Source organism: Strongylocentrotus purpuratus, unplaced genomic scaffold, assembly GCF_000002235.5.
Source record: "Strongylocentrotus purpuratus isolate Spur 01 unplaced genomic scaffold, Spur_5.0 spur5_scaffold_21, whole genome shotgun sequence".
NCBI classification, from domain to species: domain Eukaryota; kingdom Metazoa; phylum Echinodermata; class Echinoidea; order Camarodonta; family Strongylocentrotidae; genus Strongylocentrotus; species Strongylocentrotus purpuratus.
In genome coordinates, this window is record NW_022145607.1 from 34382361 (window position 1) to 34408367 (window position 26007).

At 35.3% G+C, this 26007-nt stretch overlaps 1 protein-coding gene across 1 annotated transcript; it reads left to right on the forward strand.

Moving 5' to 3' along the window:
• The first annotated feature begins 149 nt into the window (after positions 1–149).
• LOC574928 (synapse-associated protein 1) lies at positions 150–21472 on the forward strand. The gene is made up of 9 exons (XM_030994579.1): positions 150–666; positions 2709–2782; positions 3427–3567; positions 4908–5047; positions 7204–7295; positions 8613–8678; positions 10296–10490; positions 11871–11932; positions 20812–21472. The coding sequence occupies exons 1-9, from the start codon at positions 273–275 to the stop codon at positions 20899–20901; spliced, it is 1254 nt and encodes a 417-aa protein (XP_030850439.1). The 5' UTR covers positions 150–272; the 3' UTR covers positions 20902–21472.
• The last annotated feature ends 4535 nt before the right edge of the window (positions 21473–26007 follow it).

A 26007-nucleotide genomic window follows, 5' to 3' on the forward strand; every position in this document is an offset into this window, starting at 1 on the left:
GATGTTTTATTCATAACAAAAAATCTTTAAATTATTAAATATTTTTTAATATAATTTTTAAATTAAAAACTATTGATAAAATTACTGTTAATTTTATCTGTAATGTTCTTGTAGATCATAGACCGGAAGTGAATTGCTCTAAATGAAAACAAAAAGTCTTGATATTTTGTCGCAGTGCATGCATAGCAAATTGATTACCTAACGAGATCTGAGATAAACCCTTAATTAATTGTTAGTCTATTTCTCTTTGTTTGTTTGTTCTTGACAAGAATATGGATATGCTAAGCAACTGGTGGGGTGGAAAGCCAGAGAAGAAAATATCGGAGGAGAAAATAGCAGATCAAGATGCTGGTGGCGGAGAAGCTGAAGTGCCCACGGACCGTAATGATGACAGTGCTCCAGCTTCGGAAGACACAACTCTACGTAATGATGCGCCAGCAGACACGGCGGCGGGGCAAGGGAAGAGCTCTCCCGCCACCGATGAGCAGCCGAGTGGAGATAACAAAGAAACTGCCGACAATACAAAAGTGAACGACGAAACGGAGAAGGCTGCAAATAGTGAAAACAAGGAAGCTTCTGCGCCTCTTGGTGGCTTGACCAAAATGACTAAAGAAGAAGCAGCTGAAGCTGCAGAGGCCGCTCTTAATTCCGCATATAATTTTGGCAGTGAGTTGATCCATCAAAAAATCAACTTGAGAGTTGAGAGTCGAGATCGAGGTTGAAAATATTATTTTTTGTATTAAATAATATTCTGTAATAGAGTCTAAATGATGATGATGATAGTAATGGAAAATCATAATATGCCTCTGCCATAATAATAGGTCTAATGATGAAAAAAGCAACAATAAACAAAGATGACGATGTTGATACTATTACTTGTTCATGCATATTGCAATATTGATCATTATTTTTACTCAAACGCATTAGATTGCTGATACAAATTTCATCCAACAAAAATAGACATTAAATACCCCTCTATTGATGCCTTCAAGGTCTTCTTGAGTGGGATGCAGATGTAATGTCTAAGTACAAGACCGGGAATGTTGTATATGCACCTGCACAACAAGAACAAATGTTAAAATGTGGAATTACAGGATATGTGAAAGTCTCCACATATACACACACAATCAGTGCGTTTATCTTCATCAACTTGAAGCAGCACTTACACTGGAAGAAGAAGAAGAAGATTGAATCAAAATTATCAAAATCGGACTTAAAACTTGTGAGGTATTGGCGAAGAGTGAATAAAAGAATGGTGTTCTATGAAATAAAAGAAGAAATGTTTTACCTAGTACTATTTAGAAAAGTCCACCTAGAATTCAAGTTCAAGTAGATGAAATAACATTGAAAGTATGAAAAACAAATGAGGCTGATGAAGAATTACCTTTCTGATTCTTTTTTTAATCTTTTTTTTAAAGATGAATTGGCAGTCTAGATATATGTCTGCATCTGGGGCCCGTTCCTAGAAACCGTCATAAGTCTAACTTCTTGACTATCCCTTTGAAACGTGTGTTAATTATATAACACGCATTTCAAAGGGATGGTCAAGAAGTTAGACTTAAAGTTATGATGGTTTCTAGGAACGGGCCCCAGGGGCCTCTCAGAATTTTTTGGTTACCATACCCACATCTAACTATGCTCGAGGCAACATTGTACCTATTACATGTACATTTATTACGCACTCCACCTTTATGAAAATAGATACAGGTGTAACTATATTTATTTTTTAATGAAAGATAAAATGGTAACTGATAGGAGATTACCAGTAGTGAAGTAACAACAAAAGGTGTTGGCAAAACTTGAGAATGGCAAGATAATTTGGTAGTACATTTATGCACTCCCCACAAGAATGTACCGTAATTAACGGTGTATTAACCGCACCTTTTTGCCGCCGAAAAAAATTCAAAGTCGGTTTATACACGGTACGCCAAAAAAAAAAAAAAAAAATTTAAGTTTCGATTTATGCCCCTCCATCTGGCGCTATGCTTGGCAATGTCTCCCAGCTCAGTAATCGGTGTGTTGACTCACCACTTGGAAACTAGAACAACTCTCAAATTTGTCTGTCATCTTGGTTTGAAAGTAATCTTTCTGATAGATTTCAATATGTAGTTTATAATAATAATTCATCCAACTTTTACACACGGCGTACCACAAGGTTCTATCCTAGGTCCTCTACTGTTTTTAATTTACATTAATGATCTTACACATTCTTCTAAAAACGACATTGTTACTATTACTTGTGACAAGTTCACAAGCACAAATCAGCGCCTTCAAATGCACCTCGCAGTTAAATGAAAGTCCTTCCCGCTTTTTCACATGGACCTCGCTTGCTGCCGACAGAGTCGATCAAAAAAAAAAAGATTTAAAAAAAAAAAAAATTATATTTGTTTTTATTTTATTTTTTTAATCGTTTAACCGAAAACCGTCCGGTTTTGACTGGCGGTTAAACGGAATTGGAGATATCCGTGATCTGCACTAATTTATGCACTCCCCACAAGAATGTATACCTGCAGGTAGACTACCTTTTTAAAGTTTTCTTCTGCCTTCATTAGCTCCTTCAATCCTGAAGAGTGTTGGTGGCAGTACTTTGTATGTTGTTTGTGCATCAGTATGATATATGCCTTGTGGTTTTGTTAATGATTTATAATTTAGGTTTGCTTGCAATTTAGCTAACAAAATTATCATTTTGTTATCTGTCATTTTAACAGGCTTCTTGTTCAAGAAGGTGTCAGATACTGCATCTAAGACAGCCAACATGATTCAGAAGACAGTTGAAGAACAGGTATAACTCACTTTTTACTTCTTCTTTTTTTACACAACAGAAAATAGATCATTGAATGTGAAATCCTGCTACTAGCCTCTCAAAGGAATACTATATCTTATCTTATTGATATTCGTGATATACCACTTCTGCATGTCATTGAATTATCATTAGGTAAAAAATGTAGAATATTTAATTAGAACATGAAAATTGTCAGTGCTGCAACATCAGCATCTATGATAAAACTCATACTTCACAGGCATTTGTACTTGTTGTCAGGAGGAGCTTGCCAATTGTTTACCAAGTTCACAAAGTTTTATAATTTTTACAAAGCAAATTAGGCACCAAAATAGGTTCATACATGGTTACTGGTGGTTTACTGATAACATAAACAAATCATGAAATTATGTTTCACAAATACATGGGCCTGAATTCACAAAGGAGGTTTAAATTTAACCCATGGTTTAAAGTTTAAACCCTCATTTACATAACCCATGGTCTAAAATTAGCGCAAAATAAGCGGACCTTGTCTTGCGCGCGTCAAATAGTGGACATCTGACCGTTCCACGCTTATTTTGCACTAATTTTAGACCATGGGTTATGTAATGAAATGTTATGTACCGGTAATGTAATCTGTGATTTTTTTTTTATTTTTTTTTTGACAGACAATAGTTGGAGAGTTTTCCAGGGAACAGCAGAAGTTTGTGAAGGAGAAGCATTCCAAGAGATCTGATGCAGCCGTTCCACCATGGGTTGGGTACAATGAAGAGGAACAGATGAAAGAACAAATACTTGCATTATCACAGGTATGCAAGAAAGACGTAATAGTGACAAAATTGGTTGATAAGCCCCCCCCCCCCCCCCTCCCCCCATCGGCAAAAGCTAAGATTTTGTTAAGATGGTAGCAATCCTAAGATATTTACAGGTATCAACTAAATTATTCATACCGTTACTAAGTTTTATGATTTTTTTTTAATATTTGATAAATTCGTCCTTGTTTTCACGAAGTGATGGTAGTGAGGAAAATCGTAACGCAAAGTGAATGCGATTTTTTTTTCACTACCGTCACTTCATGAAAACAAATTGATTTGTCCCAATTTATGTTTCTTGAGAATGTGACAAATCAAAGCATACATAAAAACAAGTATTTGATAAAGGCCCGTAGAATTCAACAGTCCACCTTTCATTCTTGAATTAAACCAAAAACAAAAACATCAAATTTACAAGGCGTATTTAGTTGTTGCCTGTATATGATATTGAATGGCCTTGAGTGGGATGCAAGGGTATATCCCACATGCTGATATGAGCATATTTCAGGAGTTGTCACGATGAGCGAAATGTTCTCAAAGTGAGTGTGATTTACCCTTGTGTCCCATTAATTAAAGAAAAAAACAGTCAATATTATTATTAATTACACCTACTACCTCAATGAAACCAATATTTGGTTACTTTATTTTTTTCATTAAAAAGTATAGAAAAAATGTCAAATTTCATAGCCCACATTTTAGTTAGGGTATCTCTTATAATATTGTGTAAGTATACTTACTGAAATTCCAAGGACATTTCAGAAAATGTGCACATAATCATCAATGGTATGCTATTTAAAGACAGGTGTACTTATGAGATACCGATATGTTCTTATGGAGATACTTTCTTTCTTTTTTTTTCTTTTCTTTTTTTCGTCTTTTTTTCTCATGACAACTGCATGTACTCAAATACTCTTCATGAATTAGGAGATTTGTTTGTTTAATTTGATTTCTGCATTTTTCAACATAACAAAAAGTAATATACAAACTAGGCTCATATAACAAAATTCTAAATCAATTCAATAATTATACCTTTCAATAACACATAGTTGACGAATCATTTCAAAATTGATGTATGCAAGAAATCACCATCTTAAGCTAAAGCTTGAACGTGAAAGTGGCCTTTTGTTTTTGCCATGCTCCTTTGCCCCTATTTTTCTCCTCTTGGGAACCTACAAAAACAAGCTATGCTTTCCAGATGGTTCCTGTTTCATTTCATAATTTTGAACTTACTTTGTCAACTATGTTCTTTATTGTGCAAACAATTGATATATGAAATGGAATCAATTCAAATCAATCAATCTATTATCATGATTTCTTCTTCTTTTTTCATCCGATAGGACAAGAGAAATTTCATGAGGAATCCACCAGCAGGTGTCCAGTTCCACTTTGACTATAACACCATCCATCCAATCGCCATGGCAACCCTCCAAGAGGACCCCAATCTCCAAAAGATGAGATTTGCGCTGGTCCCAAAGAAGTAAGTGCTTTAAATACTTCCAAAAAATTGAGTTAGAATTGTATATATCAGGAGGCAGTCAAATGAAGTAAGATGTATGTGTCAAGATAAGTATAATACCAGGAAACTTAAAGACATTATTATGTATGTGACTTGTTAGCAATAAGAATAATAATATTCTGCGTATATAGCGCTTAATAAAATGTCTCTAAGCGCTTTACAGATATCATGTCAATCTATACTGAGAAAATGGTATTTCACAATGATTGGTTAAATTTGCTAAATGAACATTCCAGACTCAATAACATGAAACTTTCATGATTGTAGTGTTCCAGCTTTGTTTTTACTGCAAGAAATCTCCATGAAGTGCATAAATTCAATCTTGTATTCGACTAGCACTTGTGCTAACTTCTGGTACCCCCTTTAACAACAAAAGTGTACACATAATATTTTATTCCATTTGTATACGACATACTTTGTAAAACAATATTTATATTATTCATGTGAAATGTTATCGATCTTGTGTTATATTGTTATATTTTATGTAATCATGCTTGATATATTATGTTTTACTTGTTATTATTTTTGTTGTTAATAAACTCAAACTCAAACTCAAAAAAAAAAAAAAAAAAAAAATCATTTTGTGGCCTGAAACTTTCACAAAGCTGGAACACTACAATCATTAAATTGTCATGTTATTGATGCTGGAATGTTCATTTAGCTAATTTAACCAATCATTGTGAAATACCATTTTCTTAGTATAGATGGACATGATATCAATCTTTTGTTTTCAGCAATTTCTTTCAGGCTTCTCTGTTCTTGTGAATGATGTTGCATCAATTTTTGTTATTTTCGTCCAATTTGAATTGTCCCCATTCATCAAATTCTAATAGGAGGATAAAGCTAGGTATAGCATTTACGTGACATACAGTGAAACCTGCATGTTAAAGGTACTATGTCCCTTTTGCAGCCAACCTCAAATTCTGTAGAACTTTGCAGGAATTATGAATATGTCATGTATGTCCTATCTGTGAAATTTAAACGTTAGCAGTGTCCTCATATTCAAATTATGCAAGGAAACCCGTTTACTTGCTAGACTTCACTGTCAAACACTATTGAGTGACTGACTGGCTTTTTTTCTTCTTTGGTAATAACATACATGAAAAGAGTTGTAAAGGGTACATGAGCATTTTTCTACATCAATAACCCACTTCTTGTGATGGCCAAGATTAAACTGATTGAATCTTTGCGCAGCATAAAACATATGACCATTTGGTACAATTGTCTGAAAATCAAGACTATTACTTTTGGGCTCTATAGCCCAAAGTCGATTTGACAACTAATAGTCATTATTTTCCTACTTGAAGACATTTTCAAGCCCCACCTTTTTTAGGGAAGTTCTAAATAAGTATTATCTTTCAAATGCAGTTGGAATTTAACTTTTTCATTTTTTTGGCCTGCAAATGGGACATAGTACCTTTAAGACCACCCACGGGAGACAAGAAAAGTGGTCTATATAGGCAGGTGGTCTTGGTAGGCAGGTGCCTATAGTACTTGTTTCAATGAGAAACCTTTTTCAAGTGAGACAAAAAATGTGGTCTTTGTGGACAGGTGATCACTAAAGCAGGTTTGACTGTATACATGTAGATTGGTAATCTTCACCCAGTAGTAACCTGATATGTCATCCTTGATATAGTGTTAGGAATAGGTTTAGTGTATGATCTTGAGGTTGTTTCACAAAGACTAAGATCGACTTTAAAGTTGGACTTTACTATGGCAGGCCGTTCATGCCACTGTTTGCTCTAACCATTTACTGGCATTGGTCTCTCAAGGGACATACAAATCATGGTCGCATATCTACAGAATTATTATCTACATTATTGAAGGAAAAAAAAATTAAAGATCATAATGGTGAGAGCAAACAGTGGCATGAACAGTCTGCCATAGTTAAGTCCATCTTAAAGTCGATCTTAGTCTTTGTGAAACATTACCATGGTGTTAAAATCAGGAATGTGGTAAGCTTGAAAAAATTGATCACGGATCAATTCCTGGGATGGCATTGCAAGATTGAAGAATATTTCTGCCACCAATGTCCTAGACCCTCACCAGGTATAGGATCTGAACTTTTTTCATCTCCTCCAAAACATGAGATCACCTATATTTATTTGATCTTTCAGGATATCAGAAGAGAATTTCTGGAGGAATTACTTCTACCGTGTGTCCCTTATCAAGCAGTCATCACAGCTAACGTCATTGGCAAGCAAGTCAGGTGAGGGGTAAAGTGCAAATGGAGATTCAGATTTTCAATCCATTTTGGTTCTATTTTCAATCAAACATTGATTCTGCATAATAATAATTAAACATTTTTTATATAGTGCATAACACATGGGAAAAATAGCATGTCTCTATGTACTTCAAGAAAAAGAAAAAACAATACACTGGGTTCATGATTCTGATTATTATGAAGTGGTGAAGAAATATGTCTTCAGAGAATCGATAAAGGTTTTATAGGATCCTATACATTTCAGTTGTTCAGGCAACTTTATTTCAATTCCTGTTGTAAGCTGGTATGCTGCATAACATGTTGGACTAAATAACCTGTAGTAAATACTTAAACACCGGGCTACTACCAGCTTAATTAAAATAGGACCATTAAATATTTTTACTGTCGGGTTATTGTCAATAATTTGTTTTATCATTCATCTCTTTATTAAAGATGTTACATTCTTGGTCTCAACTCTTTCATTCATTTCTTTATTAAAGATGTTACATTCTTGGTCTCAACTCCAGGACCTTATAGACAACTTTAACCAAAAAAAAAATTCTGCTTTCTGCTCTTGATCTAAACTACTTCTTAAATTACTATCAAGTACAATAATTCCAAATCATGATTATAGGAATCTTTAAATCTTCAATCTTATCAAAAGAATATCATAATATACCCAATAAACGTAGAATGATAACAAAAACAGTAATCAGTTTCTGGAAATACATGATTAAAATAACTCAAAATATTGCAGGAAATAATTTAATATGGGTACAATTCGTGTATACATGGTTTTTAACCAAACAATTTTAATCCTTGTCAATTCAATTGGAGGTTTGCGATTATGGAATATTTTTAAAAATTCTTCTAATCAAAAAACAAATTTTCATAAAAGGATTCTTGTTTTTTGTAAGAACAGACATGAACATCTTCCCAATTTAAATTATAATAGAAATTATTCAAATAATGTTTTAGCAGTTATTCTTTGAGGTGTAGATGATAGCGATTGTTTTCTAAAAACCAATCCAACCCATGAAGTTGTTCTACCAGATCATGATAGTGACGAGAAGTTGGTGGATAGATTTGGCGAATTCTTTCATGGCAAAATCTTTCAATAGTTCTTATATTTGAAGTTTGAAGTTTGAACCCGTCCCTGTGCAAGTCCGACTGGTTATGCATATATTAGGAGAAACATTTGAGCCAGGACCAATTTCAGTTGGCTATAACAATTAACATACTTATCACTAAAATGAATTTATTTATGAAGCCTATTTGATTATCATTTACAAAGAAAATGTTTGACAATATTTTGACTTGCAGGGGATGAAAAGAGAAAGAGTGGTTCTGCTTCACATTCCTCAGATGAAGGTTCATCACTCAAAGGAGGTGAGCAATACAAATCATCATGCCATTGGCAGAAGGGCATATATGCACGTTTGCAGCATTCTGCTAGTTTGATAAGCAGAAGGTCGTTAGCATTAGATTGTCCATAACTCAAAGAAATTGTGTTTATGTGGTACGAAACTAGCCATATTCACATCTTCTACAGCTCATTAATCCCAGTTTTCGAGGAGAATATTCTCAGACTTTATTTGATTAATGGGGTGTATAAGATTCTCTTCCCTTTTGGGACCAGGCAGCCACAAATAATTGCTCCGTATGTTTGAGGTTCCATGGAAATATGCCGTTTTCAAAATCAGCATTGAATATTTGTTGATACCATACTTTTTCGAGATATTGCAAGTATAGTGGTATTGTCATTGCATACTTAAACTTAAAATTGCATAATTCCACTTCAAATATAAGGGAAAAGTAACAATATGTATACATGCATGGAAAGTTACCCTGAGTTAACTTGTAAGCCTGGATATGAAATTATTTAATCCTCTTTTATCCTTAATGAAGGTCTCTTATAATTTGTATGTCTTTATATGATACAAAATGTTCCTAATGGTATACAAGATCACCTGAAACCAAAAGGTGATTATTTGCTTTATATTTCACATCAGAAACATTTCACTTCTTCCGTCATTTTAGAGCAACAAATCATCATTACATACTGCAGGCAACAAACTTTTCTTCTCCCATCAATCAGGGAGGTGAAAGAAAAGGAGGCGAAAGTCTTGTAATTTATTCAAACGCATTCTTGAGTTCTAAAGCGTAACAATGGGATGTGTAACATTCCACTTGGCTTTGAAGTTCCATGCTCCGAACCGTGCTTCCATTGCGGGGACTTTCGGAAGCCAGGCACCAGTTTTACATTTATTACAAAATATTAAATTACCGGCAAAATTTCAGTGTAAGTCAAAAACTTTATATGGGGATTTTATTGGGAATAGTGCATCAAACAAATTTTCAAATTTAGAACTCCGTCCTTCCTTTAATTTGTGTGCCAGAGTTGGTAAAAGAAAAATTACATCCTTACAATCTTCAATAATATTAAGTTTGCTAATGCGTGTTTTCGCGTGTTTTTTGTATTTTTCAAGTTTAAAAAAGGATGAAAGTACACAAGTTTGTGTTCACTTGTTCTACTCTTTACACATTCAACAATGGATGAGAAATCATTGGAAGGGACAGCGATCAGTTGCAGTGATACCATTTTCTGATGTAGGAATTCTAACTCCTGAAATTTCATGCGCTCTTTTATCTCACCACCTGGTCAACAGTTGCAGATAAGCGCATAACTTTTCGGCGGCTTGGAGCATGGGGTCAAAGGAGAGCGGCTTGATTCCAGTCCTTCTCTATCACGTCCCTGCATCAATGATGGGTGAACTATCTTTCATCACATGATTTACTCTTGACCAATCGTAGCGCAAGATTCTTTGTATACATGTGGAATTTAATTCCTTGTATACATGTGGAATTTAATTCCTTTTAGCACATGTTTCTGTTGATTGATTGGTATGTGTAATCACTTTTATTAGAATAATAATTGCACATTATAAGTTGACACACTCTCATTTTCTATTACTCTCTCTCTCTCTGTGTCTCTCTCACTCTCAGACAAGACTCCTCCCATCACTGTGAAGGGCGCCCCCAGTGCTCCAGCAAAGCGCAGTAAGTCTGAAGAGGACCAGCTGGATATCGAGACACCGGATAGTCCACCGGGGTCAGAGTTCATCAGTGATGCTTTCAACTCTGAGCTGGATGAAGATGACCTGATGAAGGGAATGGAGCAGCTGGGAATGGATAAGAAAGGTCTGTTGCTGTGTTGTTTCTCCTTTTTAATTTTTTTTTTTTGGTGCCCTATAATAGTTAGGATCAAGGTTTCTACTTTTCCTATCTGCACTAGTTTGGCTAGGAGGAATTAGACCTCCCTGTCAGTTCTCATCAAATCAGCTCTCAAATTAACATAAGAAGAGGGGGACCATGGGGGACAAGTAGGGCACATACAGAGGGCACAAGTAGTGTAGTTACGCTTTAAAATGCTGTGGACTTTGTAACCAATGATTGTTATGGTATTGACGAATTTCATGTTTGACAAATTTTTAAAAGGAATGGACTGCACTCCCTGTTAAGTGTGGTTAATGTAAAAAGAGTAATTTTGGAAGCTTTCTCATTCTGTTAATTCCTATATGGAAGAATAGCATAGTAGCAATGTGACCCAAAGAATTGCTCTTCGAATACCCTCTTACTAGGCTTCTTCAAATTATCAGGTCATTGCATCCGGTCATCTAGCAACACCAGTGTTAAGTCGATCTCGCTATCATTATTATCAGCTAAGGAGATTTGATGGGCCTATTCTATGTATTAAAATGGGCGTTTTGGTCACTTTTGGGCCCCAAATGGCAATTTCCAAAAATCAGGCCAAATTTTCAGTCAGAATAAATTGATTGGTGGGTTTTAACATCCCAATTCAATATAAAAATCAATATCATTGAATGACTTTACACAGTTCGGACCACTATGGTTATTTAGATCAGTGGCCAGCGTTTTGCTGGGCTGCACTAGTTGAAAGATGTCGACCCATGAGCCAAAAAAATGGCCTGTCGCAGCTTGCTGGCAGGGGTGCTGTTAATTTTGAAATCCACTGTATTATGTTTGTACTTGGTTGTTAGGGCGCACAAGGTATCAAGCTGTGGCCAGTTGTGTTTGAACTTTGAAATATGTTTATCCTTGAAATGTATTGTTTTCTATAAACTGATTCACATTCAGAATGAAATAAATAAACGAAATGTGGTATTATTTTTATGTTTCCAAAACATCACATCACATTTCTTTTCTTCATATGTTTTTATGATTCTCTTTCATGTTTGAAGAAGAGAAAGTAATCTTGTATTAAAATCAATATTCAAGAGTTTCATCTTGAGAGTCTATTTGTCATTACTATGTTTCTGCATTTACATTATTTGGAAAGTTGCAAATGATAGCAATGATTTAGCTCATAAGATGGATTCATCGCTTTGTATTATTTTTTTGCTTTATAGCTATTGAACATGTTAAATAATTATACTAAGTTAGACAGCACCACCTGTGCGCTTAGAAACACCTGTACAGTATAAAGCGCCCTATAAATGTAATTATTATTATTATTATTATCACTTAGTATTCTTTCTTTTTTATTGACTCTTATCGTAGGTGAGGATGGAGCAGAAGAAGAAGTGCCTGAATGGGAGAAAGAGCTTCAGCAGGAACTACAGGTAATTAATTAAATATTTATTAATCATTCTATCAACTATCGACATTCTATTCGTTGCCAACATTGGTCAGATTAAATCATGGTTAGACCACCACAGATGAAGGAGACCCGATGGCCCAGTGGTAGAGCAGTGGTCTCGTAACCGGGAGAACATGGGTTTGAAACCAAGTTGATGTCCTAGTGCCCTTTGGTAAGGTATTAATCCTCATTACCAAGTCCCTCAGAGAGGATGGAAAGCCATTGGTGCCCTGCTTGCCATCTTACAAGTACACACATGCTTTTTTTAGCAGTCAGGTATACAAAGCATCAAACCAAACCAAAATAGATTTGCTAAACAATTTTACATTAACAAGTTTATAAAGGTTTGATAAAGAATTTAGGGATGGTCACACATTACCAATAAAGATAATGATGCCTGTGAAATTGGTCCATTTAGAATAGGTATTGGATCTGATATTGTAAAATGCTGTAGACTCATTAGACTAAACCAGTGAGTACCATACATTTTTCGATATAGACCAATTTCATAGTTATTATCATTATCCTATCATTAATATGTGAATCCCTCATGATAAAAAATACAACAACTAAAAGATATGATGTTTTTCGCCCTATTCTTTGAGGGAAATTCAACCATTCTAACAAAAAACTAGGGAGAAACCAGAAAATGTATGATGAAGAGGCTGGTGAAAGGTTTAGGGAAGGAGAAGCAGAGAGCATAAGTCTCCAAAGAGAAAAATATAATCCTCACAAGTTTATTCTCATGTATTTTTCTACTCTGTGCATATTGAAAGTGTGGCAGATTAGGTTGGGCCAAGGGGGAGGGGGCATATGTATCTGTACCATCCCCCCCCCCCCCCCTTTCCTGGATATGCCACTGTTTCACCCATTATAAGTTTAATATTATACATTTTACATTATACAAAAATGTATGACTCATCAGTAGGGTCTTTTCCTTTATTATATTGAGCTACCTACACTGTATAATGTATTTTGAGTAGTGCCCCAAAGGAAAAGGCACTTAGGAGAAAGATAGAAATTAATGATAATTTTCTATTCTACAACCGGGAGAGTTGTCCATGACTGTCACAATCCAATGACAAAATTGCCAATTTGAGAAAAGCATAGACTTAGTTTTCTCACATTTCAAACCTTCATAACTCTATTATTTTTCTGCTTTCATAGAAATGAAATAATTGTAAAAATTGAGTTGTCCTTTATTAGAAAATATGGCTCCATTTGTATGTTCCTCTGTGGAAGTATGGCGTCGGTAACTTCTTCATGTATAAATGCAATACATTTAGACAGGCAACATATGTCATGTTCTCCAAGTGAGAAAGGTGATTGCAGCATTTTTTACATACTTAGCTTTCCTCATGAATTCTGATGCAATCTTGAAGTTAGAGACCATTCCAGTGCCCTGTCTTATAAAGAGTTGCGATTGATCCGAATCAATTGTAAGTCCCCAAATCAATCGCAAGTTTGCAGTCCCCATCTCTTACCTACATACATGTAGTTCCAATTGATATAAATATTAAATAAGTTGTGATTAATCGCAACTGTTTATAAGATGGGCCCCATGTGTTAAAATGTTTGTACCAATAACTTCTTTGTTTTCCTGGTAGTCTACTTTTAGTTAATTTTACTTTACCATTTTACTGTATTCCTTCAAGAAATTGTGAATGTCTTTTATAGTAAGAACATGCCATTCTTTTTCTTTGAATAGCTCTTAAAGCCTATCTGCACTAGTTTGGCCAGGAGGGATTAAACCTCCCTGCATGGTCACTGACAGGTGGTTATCTGTAAATTGTGAATGTCTTTTATAGTAAGAACATGCCATTCTTTTTCTTTGAATAGCTCTTAAAGCCTATCTGCACTAGTTTGGCCAGGAGGGATTAAACCTCCCTGCATGGTCACTGACAGGTGGTTATCTCGTCAAATCAGCTCTCTGGGGGACCAATGGTCACCGATTAGGCATTGTTTGCTATATAGAGGGCGCAAGTAGCTATAAGTAGTGCAGTGGGGCTTTAATACCTCTATCAACAGATACTTTTTTCTTTTTCTTTTTTTTTTGATGCTGATGTGTGTAATGTATCTGTGCTAGAGCTGATGTGAATGCTTGCACCTGTTGCAGCCTCCTACATACGGTAGAATCATGAAATCATTATGTCAATGTAAATAAGTTGCATGTCAATACAAAATTACTAGGTACATGTAGTACATCCAGGGCCCGAGAAGCACCTTGCTTTATAGTTTTATTAAATTACATAGAAAAATATGGAGGTATCCATGTCAGGCAAACTTCAGTTGGCCTATGTTGTAAGCTTCATTCGCAGATGACATGGTGAATTGCCTAGAAAAAAACCCACTGTGAAATCAATTATATCACACTAAAGAATGATCGACGAGAATGTTATGTGTTTTTAATTACCGGTATTGATTTGTTATTATTTCAACAGTCAATACCAAGAGCAGTAAACCTATGGAGTTTAAATTAAATAAAATAACAGTTTGGAGCAAGCATTAGAGCACCCAAGCTAGTAGTTTACTGGGGCTATTTAAAGGCACACTGTCCTACTTGTAGCTACTTGCTCCCTCTATATAGAAAACTCCCCCAATCGGTGCCTGTTGGTCCCCCATGATCCTCTTTTTCTTATGTTAAATGAGAGCTGAGTTAATGAGATAGCCACCTGTCACAATGACCTCGATGGCTCGCTGTGTTGTCTAATCCCTTCTAGCTGAAGTAGTAACGCCTCCCTTTAAGACATCATTATTATTATTTTGATAAAGTGAGGGGGTTAAGAAATGATAACTGTGCAGTGTGCACAACAGAGGCCCCTTCTTTGTTTGTAATGAGATATATAGAAATGTAAAGTCTGTTGGTTTGATGTGAATTCATGCACCTGTTTTATTCTTCGACAAACAACATTTAAACAAATGATTAAATTCCATGAACAAAAATGAGAACAAATCCAGGGCAGCATAAGCAACTCCAATAATAAATTTTCTTTTTATTTACATGGAAAAATATGCAGGTACCTTTATCTAGCTAACACATGATCAGATTTTTCACTTGCACCCAGTCATTATTGTTCACACAAAAAAGAACAAGCTTATTTGTTAATGCATATTTCTGTCTTTAGGTTGAATATTATCATACATGTATACAACACTACCTGCATCTTTCTCTTTTCTTTTTAAAAATTTCATTTTCTGGTTGCCTGTGTCTAGTTGTGTTGCCTAAAATTTAAGAGCAAAATGCAAAATCTCTTCTCTTTTGCACATGGGCAGTGATGCAATATTCGCTCCAGCAACAATTGCTCTGAGGTTTATTCCGTTGGGGTTGCAGTTGTGATTTATGTTATGGTTTCCTGTTGTAGGTACCCGGTAAACATGTCGTTTTTAATCCAGGGTTGAAGTTCAGACATTTGGTTGGTTTAGGAAATTGAGGAGGAGCGAGTGCCGTACAATGATCTAGGAATCCAAGGAGCTGTAAATAAATCATGATTACAGGAAATTCACAAATCATGTGAGAATTTATAGCATGTAAACAGGAACTACAGGTAATCTAATATCCATTTATTGATCAATTCATCGTCCCCACTATTTGTTAGGGATAATTGAGCAGAGAAAATCATAGGTAGAGCCCCACAGATTTTCTAATCAGTCAGTTCAACTCTATTCAATTCAACAATGGTCTAATCTTATTTGTAATTTACATGTTTTATGTTGCATTTTCCATGAAAGCGGCACAGGCTGGACGATATATTATTCCCAAACAACGTCATGTGGCACATGCAAAAGCATGGGCTGCTTGGTGTATCTCAGGAACATAACGTAGAGGTGTCGTGGTCGAGTGGATATGTCACCGGACTGTGGATCACAAGGTCCGAGGTTCAAGTCCCGCCGCGGCACTAATGTCCTTTGGCATAACATTGATCTATATTTGCCACTCTCCTCCCAGATGTTAATGGGTACCCGGTAGGATGTAAAAGTTAATGTGGTTGGATGAGCAAGTGGCCCTTGTAAAATGGCGACTGACCGGAATGCTCCCCAGGAGTGGAGAATGTGCATACATTGTTTGCGGGTAGGCCTGAATTCGATGACTGGGGGGTAATAATACATGTACCGGGTATGTACTGCGCCTAGAAACAAAGTATTAGGCGCATTATAAATGTGAGCTCTTATTATTATTATTATTATTGTATAGACTATGCATTTAAAAACAAAGAACAAAACCAAATATTTACAGTTATTCTATTACTTTCTTTATGCATCAAATATTTTAAGAATTTGGACTTGAATGGAATTTCAAAAAATGTATACATTTTGTATTTCAGGAGACAAACAGGTCCACACAAACTAGTCCTCCCTTTGGGAGTAGTCCTGTTGGTTACTACTACTCTCCTTTACAATGTTGCTCTAGGCCCAGACTAAACTAGAGGTGAATTCTGGCATGTGCATAGAATGACAAGCACATGTGCATTGTGGATTAGGATCTATAAGACTTTGTACAAGTGTTTATGGGAACAAGACTTTGTCTTGTTTTTACAGAGATCATTAGCAAATGATCTTTCATGTAAAGTAGAAAACACCTTCGCCAAAATACAATATTGGAATTCAGTTCCTGCTTGCCCCCTTCATTTTATTTGTTAAATTGAAATTAAAATCTAGTGTTTTTTTTATATTTCAATGTAACAGAGATATATGAACTTAAGTGTAGGTAACTTGATACATATATTGAGGAAAAATCACTTACCGGTAGACTCATAAGTAATGTAATTTCTGCTTTCATTCTGGATTTTTCCTTCGTATTATCCTGCTTTTTTTTTTTTCTCTCTCTCTCCTGCTTTTTTGTCTTTTTCTCCCAGATTTCTAATCTTCATGTTTATGTTTACAAAAATATCCACTTCTTACGTGTTTATAAATCTTTTGCCAATTTTAAGGGAGAGATGGAGAACTTTAGTTAAAACCAAAATCATTCTCAGAGATAAAATAATGACCTATAGCATTTTGGCATGCGTTTGTATTGATAAAGGCTTTTACGTGGAAGTTATTATAGTTATAGTGCATGGAATCAAAGAAACATGCAAGAGTTTGCCATTTCATAATGAAACGGTGGAGTAAATGGGATCTTGTAAAGCACATGTGTCCACTCCGCATGATACTCCTGTTGCTCCAGTGAGAAGTGTATTACGACCTATCAAAGCCATGTTCACTCAAGATCAGAAAAACTACCTCCCACCCCCACCCCCCCCCCCCCCCCCCCAAAAAAAAAAAAAAAAAAATCAAAGAATGAAAGATGGATTGGTTGAATTAGGGCCTGTGTTGAATACTTTCATATATGTAAGCTTTAATATGTCACAATGTCAAGAAACGTAAATCGGGACAAATCAATTTTCACATACTTAAAACATTACAAAACTTAGTAAGGGTATCCGTATGAATAATTTAGTTCTGGAATAGATAAATGAGTACACTTAGAACCTTTGTTAAACAAAATTACTTCTTTTGTCATCTCCATTCGACATTCATTTTACACTGTACACAAATAAACATGATTTTCTCCGTCATGTTTGAACTGTTGTTAAATGAACTCGTTTCCAAAGGACGTTAAGTGCTGTTCTTCATAACATTAGTTTCACTTTCTGAGTTATAGGAAAACTGCATATTTCTTTTCAAGGCCTTCCCTCATTGCTTTATAACAGAAATTTAAATTCTTTAAATTGAAGGGAAAAAAAACAGATTAGCTTGTTTATTCCTGATAGAGAAGGGAGGAATGGGGTAATCTACACAGGAGTAGAAAGCAACTTACCTCTGGAAAGCTTTAAAAGCCTCCAGAAATTGTAGAAAGCTTCTGGAAATCTAAAAGAAGAGCTCTTGTTTAAAAACAATAATAAGACATGGAGAGAAAATCTCACATTTTAACCAGAAATTAAATAAGGAATTCCTGTGGACATACCAATAATTAATTGGGAAGGTGTCATTCTGGTGAAAATATTGACATTGTATGCAAGGATGGAAGTCATTCAAGTGAGTCAAAATATGAACATGCTAACCTACATGTACAAATGAAATTTACTTCCCAGAATGGTAATATTTACTATTTATGCCCATGCCCGCATCGTTGCACAATTCAATGGTTTTCATGAAGTCAGGTGGTCATTGTACCTCATGTACAATTAGATGAAATGAATTTGAAGTATTTTTTGTGTAAATATATTAAAATAGAGCATTAGCCATGTGTATTTTAGGATAGGAGAGCCCTTACGTGACGAGAGCATACGTGACAAGACCATTGACTACCTTTGATGATGAAAGTTCACTGAATATCTCTTTCTTCCTCTCAGGAAGACAACAGCTGCATTTTAGCTATACACTACAAGCAAAAACTGTTTATTTTTCTCACATTCCTGTGTTTTGTCAGTGAGTTGCACAGCAACTTCCGGCTAACAAGACGAAAACAAGAAATCAAAAAAATTCGCTTCTGGAATCTGGAGTGTGGTTTATTGAAACGCCTGCTGAAATTTCACTGATTTTTGCAGTGTAAATCAAAACTTCGGTACGATGCCGTTTTTTCATCACGTGACTCTCCTCGCTCCTGAGCAATCGCACGCGGAGTAACGACAAGTCGTGCATGCGCACTTCTTACCAACAAATCAGTATGAACAAACACCAACGTTTTTTAATGGGTTTTTCCAGGAGTGTGAATGGCAGTCCAAAAATCAATGATTTTTCAGAATGGTGTTTAGGCTGTGTAAATGGGCCGAACAAAAAAGTTCATTTAATTTCTGAAACGGAAGCTTTACAGGAGCTTATGATTTATTAATTATTTGGACAGAGGCCAACAACAATGGGAAAATACTCTATATGGTATTTCCTCTTTTTTAGCGAGGAAAGTGGATCTAGTGTCTGTCCTGAAGATTCCATTTAGTAAATCAACAGCTAGTTAACCCATAAAAGTGTACATGTACATGTTTACAACTACAGTTCATTTATCCTATTAACTCCTTTGTTTTAACAGCAACCTTGATAGAAACCCTTATAAATCTATTGGGCATTTAATTGAGAGATGTGGGAATCATTGAATGAATTATATTTTTGTATTTCAAACTGAGTACAGTCAAACCTGCTTTAGTGACCACCTGTCTACAAAGACCACATTTTTGTTTCCCTTGAAAATGGTTTCTCATTGAAACATGTACTAAAGGAACCTGTACATAAAGACCACCTGCCTATAAAGACCACTTTTCTTGTCTCCCTTGGGTGGTCTTTATAGACGGGTTTCACTGTATTACATGAATGTTATGGTGTCGTGGTCTAGTGGATACGTCACCAGACCCTTTGGCAAGACATTAATCTACATTTGCCACTCTCCGCCCGGGTGAAGTAAATGGGTACCCAGAAGGAAGAAATTCCATGAATGCTTTGGCGCCTTATCATGGATGCACAGCTACAGCCATTGTAATAATATGATACTTTGTACTACGTGCAGTAGAGTATATTCATATATATATATATATATATATATATATATATATAGTATCAGCGCAATGTAATTGGACCTATTATTATTATTGTTATACATCTTTTGAACGTTTTAGTTCTTATCACATGTATATCCTGATATGCATCCTCTGTATATATCTCTGTATACATGACTTCATTGTTTTTGTTTGAATAGAATAATAGATACAGTGATTGTTTCTAGTGAGAGCCCTGAGGGCAGCCATCTAGTCATTCTTGAGGGGTGGTAGTTTATGCCCTAGTTTCGCTTGTGGCTCTCAATATACAACAAGCAGTGATTGTTTGAACAGGGAAACAAATAGTCAATATCATTTTGATGAAGAAAAAAAATCATACTTCCTCTTTTGAAGTGAGTGGCAGAGTAAGGGTTTCAATGGTTGGGTAGATACTTATTTTTCTCAGGGTATTCTTTAAATAATTCTTAATTATTTTTCAGATTGGTAATTTAGATCACCAAACTAAATAATACCATAGACTTGCTCTTCTAAATTTTATTCCAAAATTGTAGCCAGACACCGGTAAACATGCACATCTTGAACATTCAGTGCGAGTTTAATTCAATACCGGTAGGCAATTTTTCGTAATGTAACCAAATTTATACTTAAATGCCTCTGTACGAATTATTTCATTCACCTGCTACAAATAATTGTATTTCAATAGTCAAAATACAAGTTGCATATATATATATATTATGTGCTAGATAGGGCAAGCCATGTTAGTCCTCCCTAGCAACAACCACTATGAATATGGCGGACAAAGAAAGCGGACAAAGAAAGCGGACAAAATATACAGTTCCTCAGGTAGACAAAGGAACATCCCTTCACTGCTATTATGTAAAAATGTATAGAACAGGTGAATATGCATGTGACACCTGTTTCACACATTTTTACATAAAAGCAGTGAAGGGATGTTCCTTTGTCTACCTGAGGAACTGTATATTTTGTCCGCTTTCATTGTCCGTCATGTTCATAGTGAACTAATGTTTGAAATTTGACTTCTGACTATTAAGATACATTTATTTGTAATGAGTGAATTAAATAATTTGTATCAAGGTGCTTCACAAAAGTACATGCATAATTAGGTTATATTACAACAAAATTGCCCATTCCAGAGGTAATATGTATTTTCTGCTACTCCATGTCAAAATGACCTGAAGCTTGACCCATGTTTGACATTTAATTCATGTCATGTTTCTATTTATGTTATATTGACATTGTCATTGTACATTTATATTTCTTTTTTTTTAATGTTTTCAATGGTGGTGAGTAAATAAATTCAATTCAATTCTAAATGGCCTGAAGCTTGACCCCTGTTTGACCTTGCAAATGTCCCACTTTTTTCCCCCCATCACAGGACTATGAGGTCGTTGGAGAGGAGCAGAACGAGGAGTGGGAGAGAGAGATCAATCAGATGCTGGATGATGAGGTCGATAAACAATCATAATAAGAGCTGGAAACACACCCAGATGGACCAAAGAGCATCGTGACGCTTACTTGGAATTATCGAGTCAAGGGTCGCGTCACATGACCTTTTGTGAAACCATAGCGGAAGGTCATGTTAAGGTGCATATTCATGACGCGGCCTTTTGTAGATTCTTTCGTAGGGTTTCTTTCCAAGTGCCAGGTAAATTGGACTAGACCATTTGTAGTTGAGAGGGGTTTATTTCACAAACGTTACCCCCGACAATAAAGGGCATGTTTTCGCAAAAGGTCGGGTGACCCTAACCTGACCTGACGCGATGACCTGATGATTCGAAGTAAGCCCATCATGACTGAACTCACAGAATTTTTAACCAATGGGCTACGGGCATTGTGTAGTTCTTGTACTGGGCCTAGGGGTGTTAGAGAATACAGTCGTTGATGGATTAACTCATTGCCTACAAGAACCGGGTAGATCCTATGTCAAGTATTAGGGGAATGAGAAGATTCACTAGTGGACAGGTTAAACTATTGCATGTGGGTACCAGGACTTCCTGTATTAAGCTGATTGGAATGGGAGAATTTGGCAGTCAACAGCTTAACTAATCATCAATGAGATTGAGAACCGATTACTTCTTAGACTAATCTGTAGGAAATGAGAGAAGTCAACAAGGAATTCATCTTTGTAATATATGTAAGAGAAGCTGTCTCATTCTCAGCTGGAATAGTCTTTTGTGTAGAAGTCTTCAGATCATGGACAGCCCTGTGTTCCAGCACCTTATCATCCATAACATGGAACTTGATAGGAATATATCATATGGGACACACTTGATGGAATCACCCAAATGTGCTTTGTCGCCTTAGACTAACATATCAAATGTAATTCTTATTAGCCCAGGGGGGTGTTTCACAAAGATCCTAAGTTGAACTTATCTCTAAGTTGGACTTAACAATTATGGAAAGCCATTAGCATCCTTGAAAATATTTTGTAAAAGTTATTTTAAATAGCATAAAATGTTGATTCAAATCATTCATATTTTCTATTATCACGCAAGATTTCATGTTTTTGATGGGGAATGTAGGAAAAGTCTAAAATACTTGAATTTTTGCTTTTGAATATATTTCAAAATAAGGCTACAAATGGCTCTCCATAATTTTGAAGTCCAACTTAGAGATAAGTTCAACTTAGTTTCTTTGTGAAACACCCCCCATGGGCTAGCACACTGGAACAAAGGACTCGCATGTATTCACTGAGCTCTGCGTTATAAGATACAGAAATGTGAGGCGTATTACATGTTACGTTTTTAACCCTTTGCTTACGGGAACCTGGTGGTCCCTGTGTTAAGCCTATGGGACCTATCAAATTCAGTAGTCAACGGATTAAAAAAAATTGATGAAGTTTTGCCGCATATTATGTGAACGAGCCTTTATGTTACAAAGTGGTGCAGAACAGCACAAGAAAACATTGGTAAATTGTCTTACATACACAGAGGTGCCAACCAGTACGATTTAATTTAGTTTAGTTTATTTAGTACGATAATAAGAGTGGAATACGATAATACGATATCACCTTTTAAAATACGATTTTTCACCCCAAAAAAAAAGTTTTTTTTTTTTTTTTTTTTTTTTTTTTTTTTAATAATTTTTTTTTTTTTTTTTTTTTTTTATACCCATAAAAATCACGGAATCGCATAGGAACATTTACAAGTAAACCCCCACAACCCCAACAAAAACTTTGATTTGCAATTTTCTTTTAAAATTTTAATGAAAGAGCAAACATTTTAATTGACTGTACATACCAGTATCACATTTTTCTGAAATTTTACTGGCCCGGCCAACATGTACAATTGAATATGTTTTAAAAAAACTAATTACAGCAAAAATATGTTCTTTACGGTATGCATTTGCGCTGCGTACAACATCAATAGGTTTTTAATAGGTGAAAGGAAGGCCAGTTGAAAATACTTATTTTGATGGTAAAATACTAATTTTGGAGGTGCTGAGTACTAATTTGTACTTCCAAAGGTTGGCAGCTCTGCATACATGTACTATACCAGATAGGATCTTCAATCACAGCTTCCATTGATTAATCTGTACCTGTTTTATGTCCTTTGTCTTGTCTATTCAAGTTGCTCAGAATTAGTCTCAAGTCCTCCTAATTAATCACAAAGTTCAGATTACCTTACACTTTATTAGGAGTAGTTACCAAAATCAAACTCAAGTTCATTCCCAATCCCTTTTTTTTTACATTGGGCTCTGGAATGATTGTTTTGGCCAGATGTGACCCCTATGAAGAATTGTATGTGTTTATTTGATCGTCATATCTTTCATTAGCCAGACAGAATAAATAAAGAAGTGATAAGATGAGAGAGAGAGGGCGAGAGAGAGAGGGAGGGTGGGAGGGAGGGAGAGAGAGAGAGAGGGAGGGAGTGAGGGAGGGTGGGAGGGAGGGTGGGAGGATGGGAGGGAGGGAGAGAGAGAGAGGGAGAGATTACAGAGAGGGGGAGGAGGAGAGAAGAGAGAGAGAGAGATAGAGAGAAAATTTGCTTTTAATACATCAATATAGTATCAATATTACAATTGTTTGGGGTTTTTTTAGTAGGGCTCTGTCCAGGTATTACATAAAACTAAATTTGCTATTTGTTATAGATGTATGTGACTTTTTTTTCATATTAAGAAAGTATGTATATTTCACTCAAGTATTATTGTAAAAAGTCTTTGTTTTTGTATTAAATAATACTACCACATTACATTATTCCCATACTAAAATAAACATAAGTTAACATGAAGGTGCATGTAGGTCTGTATACATATAGTATGGAAAGCAATATTTCATTTTGCCTATAGCTTTGATATGTTGTCAAATCTTGGTATGTGTTGATGAGTCATTAAAGGGGAAGTCCACTCTGATATTAAATTGGTTTTAATAGAAGCTGAAAAAGAGGAACAGGCCAGTGAAAGTTTGAACAAATTCTGATTAAAAGTAAGAAAGTTATGAATATAATATAAAATATTATGAATATATACAACAAATATACTACTGATCATATCATGTGAAGAATCCATTTAAAGGAAGCCCAGAAAATCTTGTTCGTATAAAGGCCTGCGTTTTTATTTTTTCTCTTACAAGTCCAAATTTCTGTGCCTTTTTTCATAGCATTAAAACTTCCTTTGAAAGAAAGATGATTTTTTAAATAAAAATTGAGATTGTTTCTTGATAACTGAGTGGAATCAGGCTTTTATGTATTATTAGCTTCATGGATTGAGTATGTCATTAAAATACATACTACTAAGGTATGTGTTATAAGAGTAAATTTGTTCAATTGTTACATACACAAAACTACCGTCCCAATAATTTGTGTTTTTAAATTTAGCAAGAAAAGATGAATGTTTTGTTTTCATATTGGACAGTTTGTTGACTGTGTTTACATGTGCCCTTGACAAATGTTGATAATTAAAACATGACAAGGCTCAAGTCTTCAAAATTTGAAAAAAATTGCTTTTGCTGATAAGCAGGGTCATTGTGCGATATAGTTTTGTGAATCATAGTATTGGATTCATACTGAACTTTCTTTCATGTTTTGTAATCTTTATTTTTTATCAATTATGATTTATTTATTATTATTATTGTTTTTTTGTTTTTTTCCTATGTATGGGCCCCTTAGTAGAAGTTCTAGATAGACCGTGCCATACAAATACCTATACTTATTATAATTCTAAATACATTACCCTTTCTTATTCTCACTTTTCAAAGTCGGATGTATTTTATCTGACAATACTTTTCTTGCATGTTCTTTTTCTTTCATTCTCATCTCCTGCTTGTCAAATACATGTATCGCACTTCTTGTGTTTTGTGTAAACTTTCATAATTTTGTTTTCCTATTCATATATTCTTGTTTGTATATTGAGTATAATAACATGTTTTATGCTGAAAAGATAGTGCACGATTGTATATCCTGTGTATACATCTTTTGGGGAAGGGGAAGTTTTGATTCGGTGTAAAATATTATATTAATTGTCGATATATGCCTCTATATTTAATACATTATGATCAACATTGCTGTAACATATTGAAACATAGTAATGCAATATGGATTGTAATAAAATGCTATAATATATCATTTTTGTGTCCATTTTGATGCGTTCTTTCAATGTTTGTGTGAGGTGGGCTAAAGGCTTGTTCAGATATGGCGCTCTGTGTTATAAGATACAGGGTTGTGAAACGTAGTACACTGTACATCTTCATAAAATAACCGCTGCGGTTTTGTCGCGTCATTTCTGAACGAGGCTAGGTTTACTTACTTTTTTTGCCAGAAATTTGTACAGCTCTTTAGTTGTATATCTTTGTCAGTTGGGAGTTCAATAAGCATATCCTGATTGATTTTATTTTAATTTTTTACTGAGGGAGAATTAGTTAATTCAATTCAATTCAATTCATATTTATTTCATTTCCAACAGAAAGATAAACAAAGATATTACATTTTTTCACACATAATTCATTTTTTCTGGTAACTATACAAATACATAAAATTATAATAAAATTATTACAAGAAATTCTTAATTCTTAATGAAAGGATGGACAGGGGGAAAGATCGATACATGGATGGACAGATAGTCAGAGGGAGATTGGTTGACAGATAGATTGATTAATGAATGGCCACAGGGAAAATGGATGGGTGGATTAATAATGGTCTGAAAGAGAGATAGATGGATTAATGGATAGTCAGGAGAGAGACTGATAGAGAGTCAATGGACAAATAGCGTATCAGAACAATAATTACCCTCTGGACAATCATCCCCCTGAAAATTACCTCCCGGAATACTACCCCCAAGGACAAGGGCAATACCCCCCCCCCCCCCGAAAATTGCCTAAGGACAACCATCCTCCGAGGCCAATTAGCTCCCCCCCCCCCCCCCCCCCTCGACCCTTAAAAAATTACTCCCCAAGACAATTAATCCCCCCCCCCCCCTGTTCATTAAAGGGGAAGTCCACCCTTATAAGTTAGTTGTAATATTTTTTTTTTTTTTTTTTGTGGGGGGGGGGGGTTATTTTACTGGAGGGATTGTCTAAGGGAGTATTTTTCAGGGGGTGTAATTGTACTAGGGGGTAATTGTCCTCGGGGGGGGGGTA

Excerpts from the sequence above, each read along its gene's own strand:
- LOC574928 (XM_030994579.1), top strand. The coding sequence starts at position 273 with ATGGATATGCTAAGCAACTGGTGGGGTGGAAAGCCAGAGAAGAAAATA. Across the intron at positions 5,048-7,203 it reads TTTGCGCTGGTCCCAAAGAA|GATATCAGAAGAGAATTTCT; the intron begins GTAAGTGCTTTA and ends TTGATCTTTCAG. Across the intron at positions 10,491-11,870 it reads GCTGGGAATGGATAAGAAAG|GTGAGGATGGAGCAGAAGAA; the intron begins GTCTGTTGCTGT and ends CTCTTATCGTAG.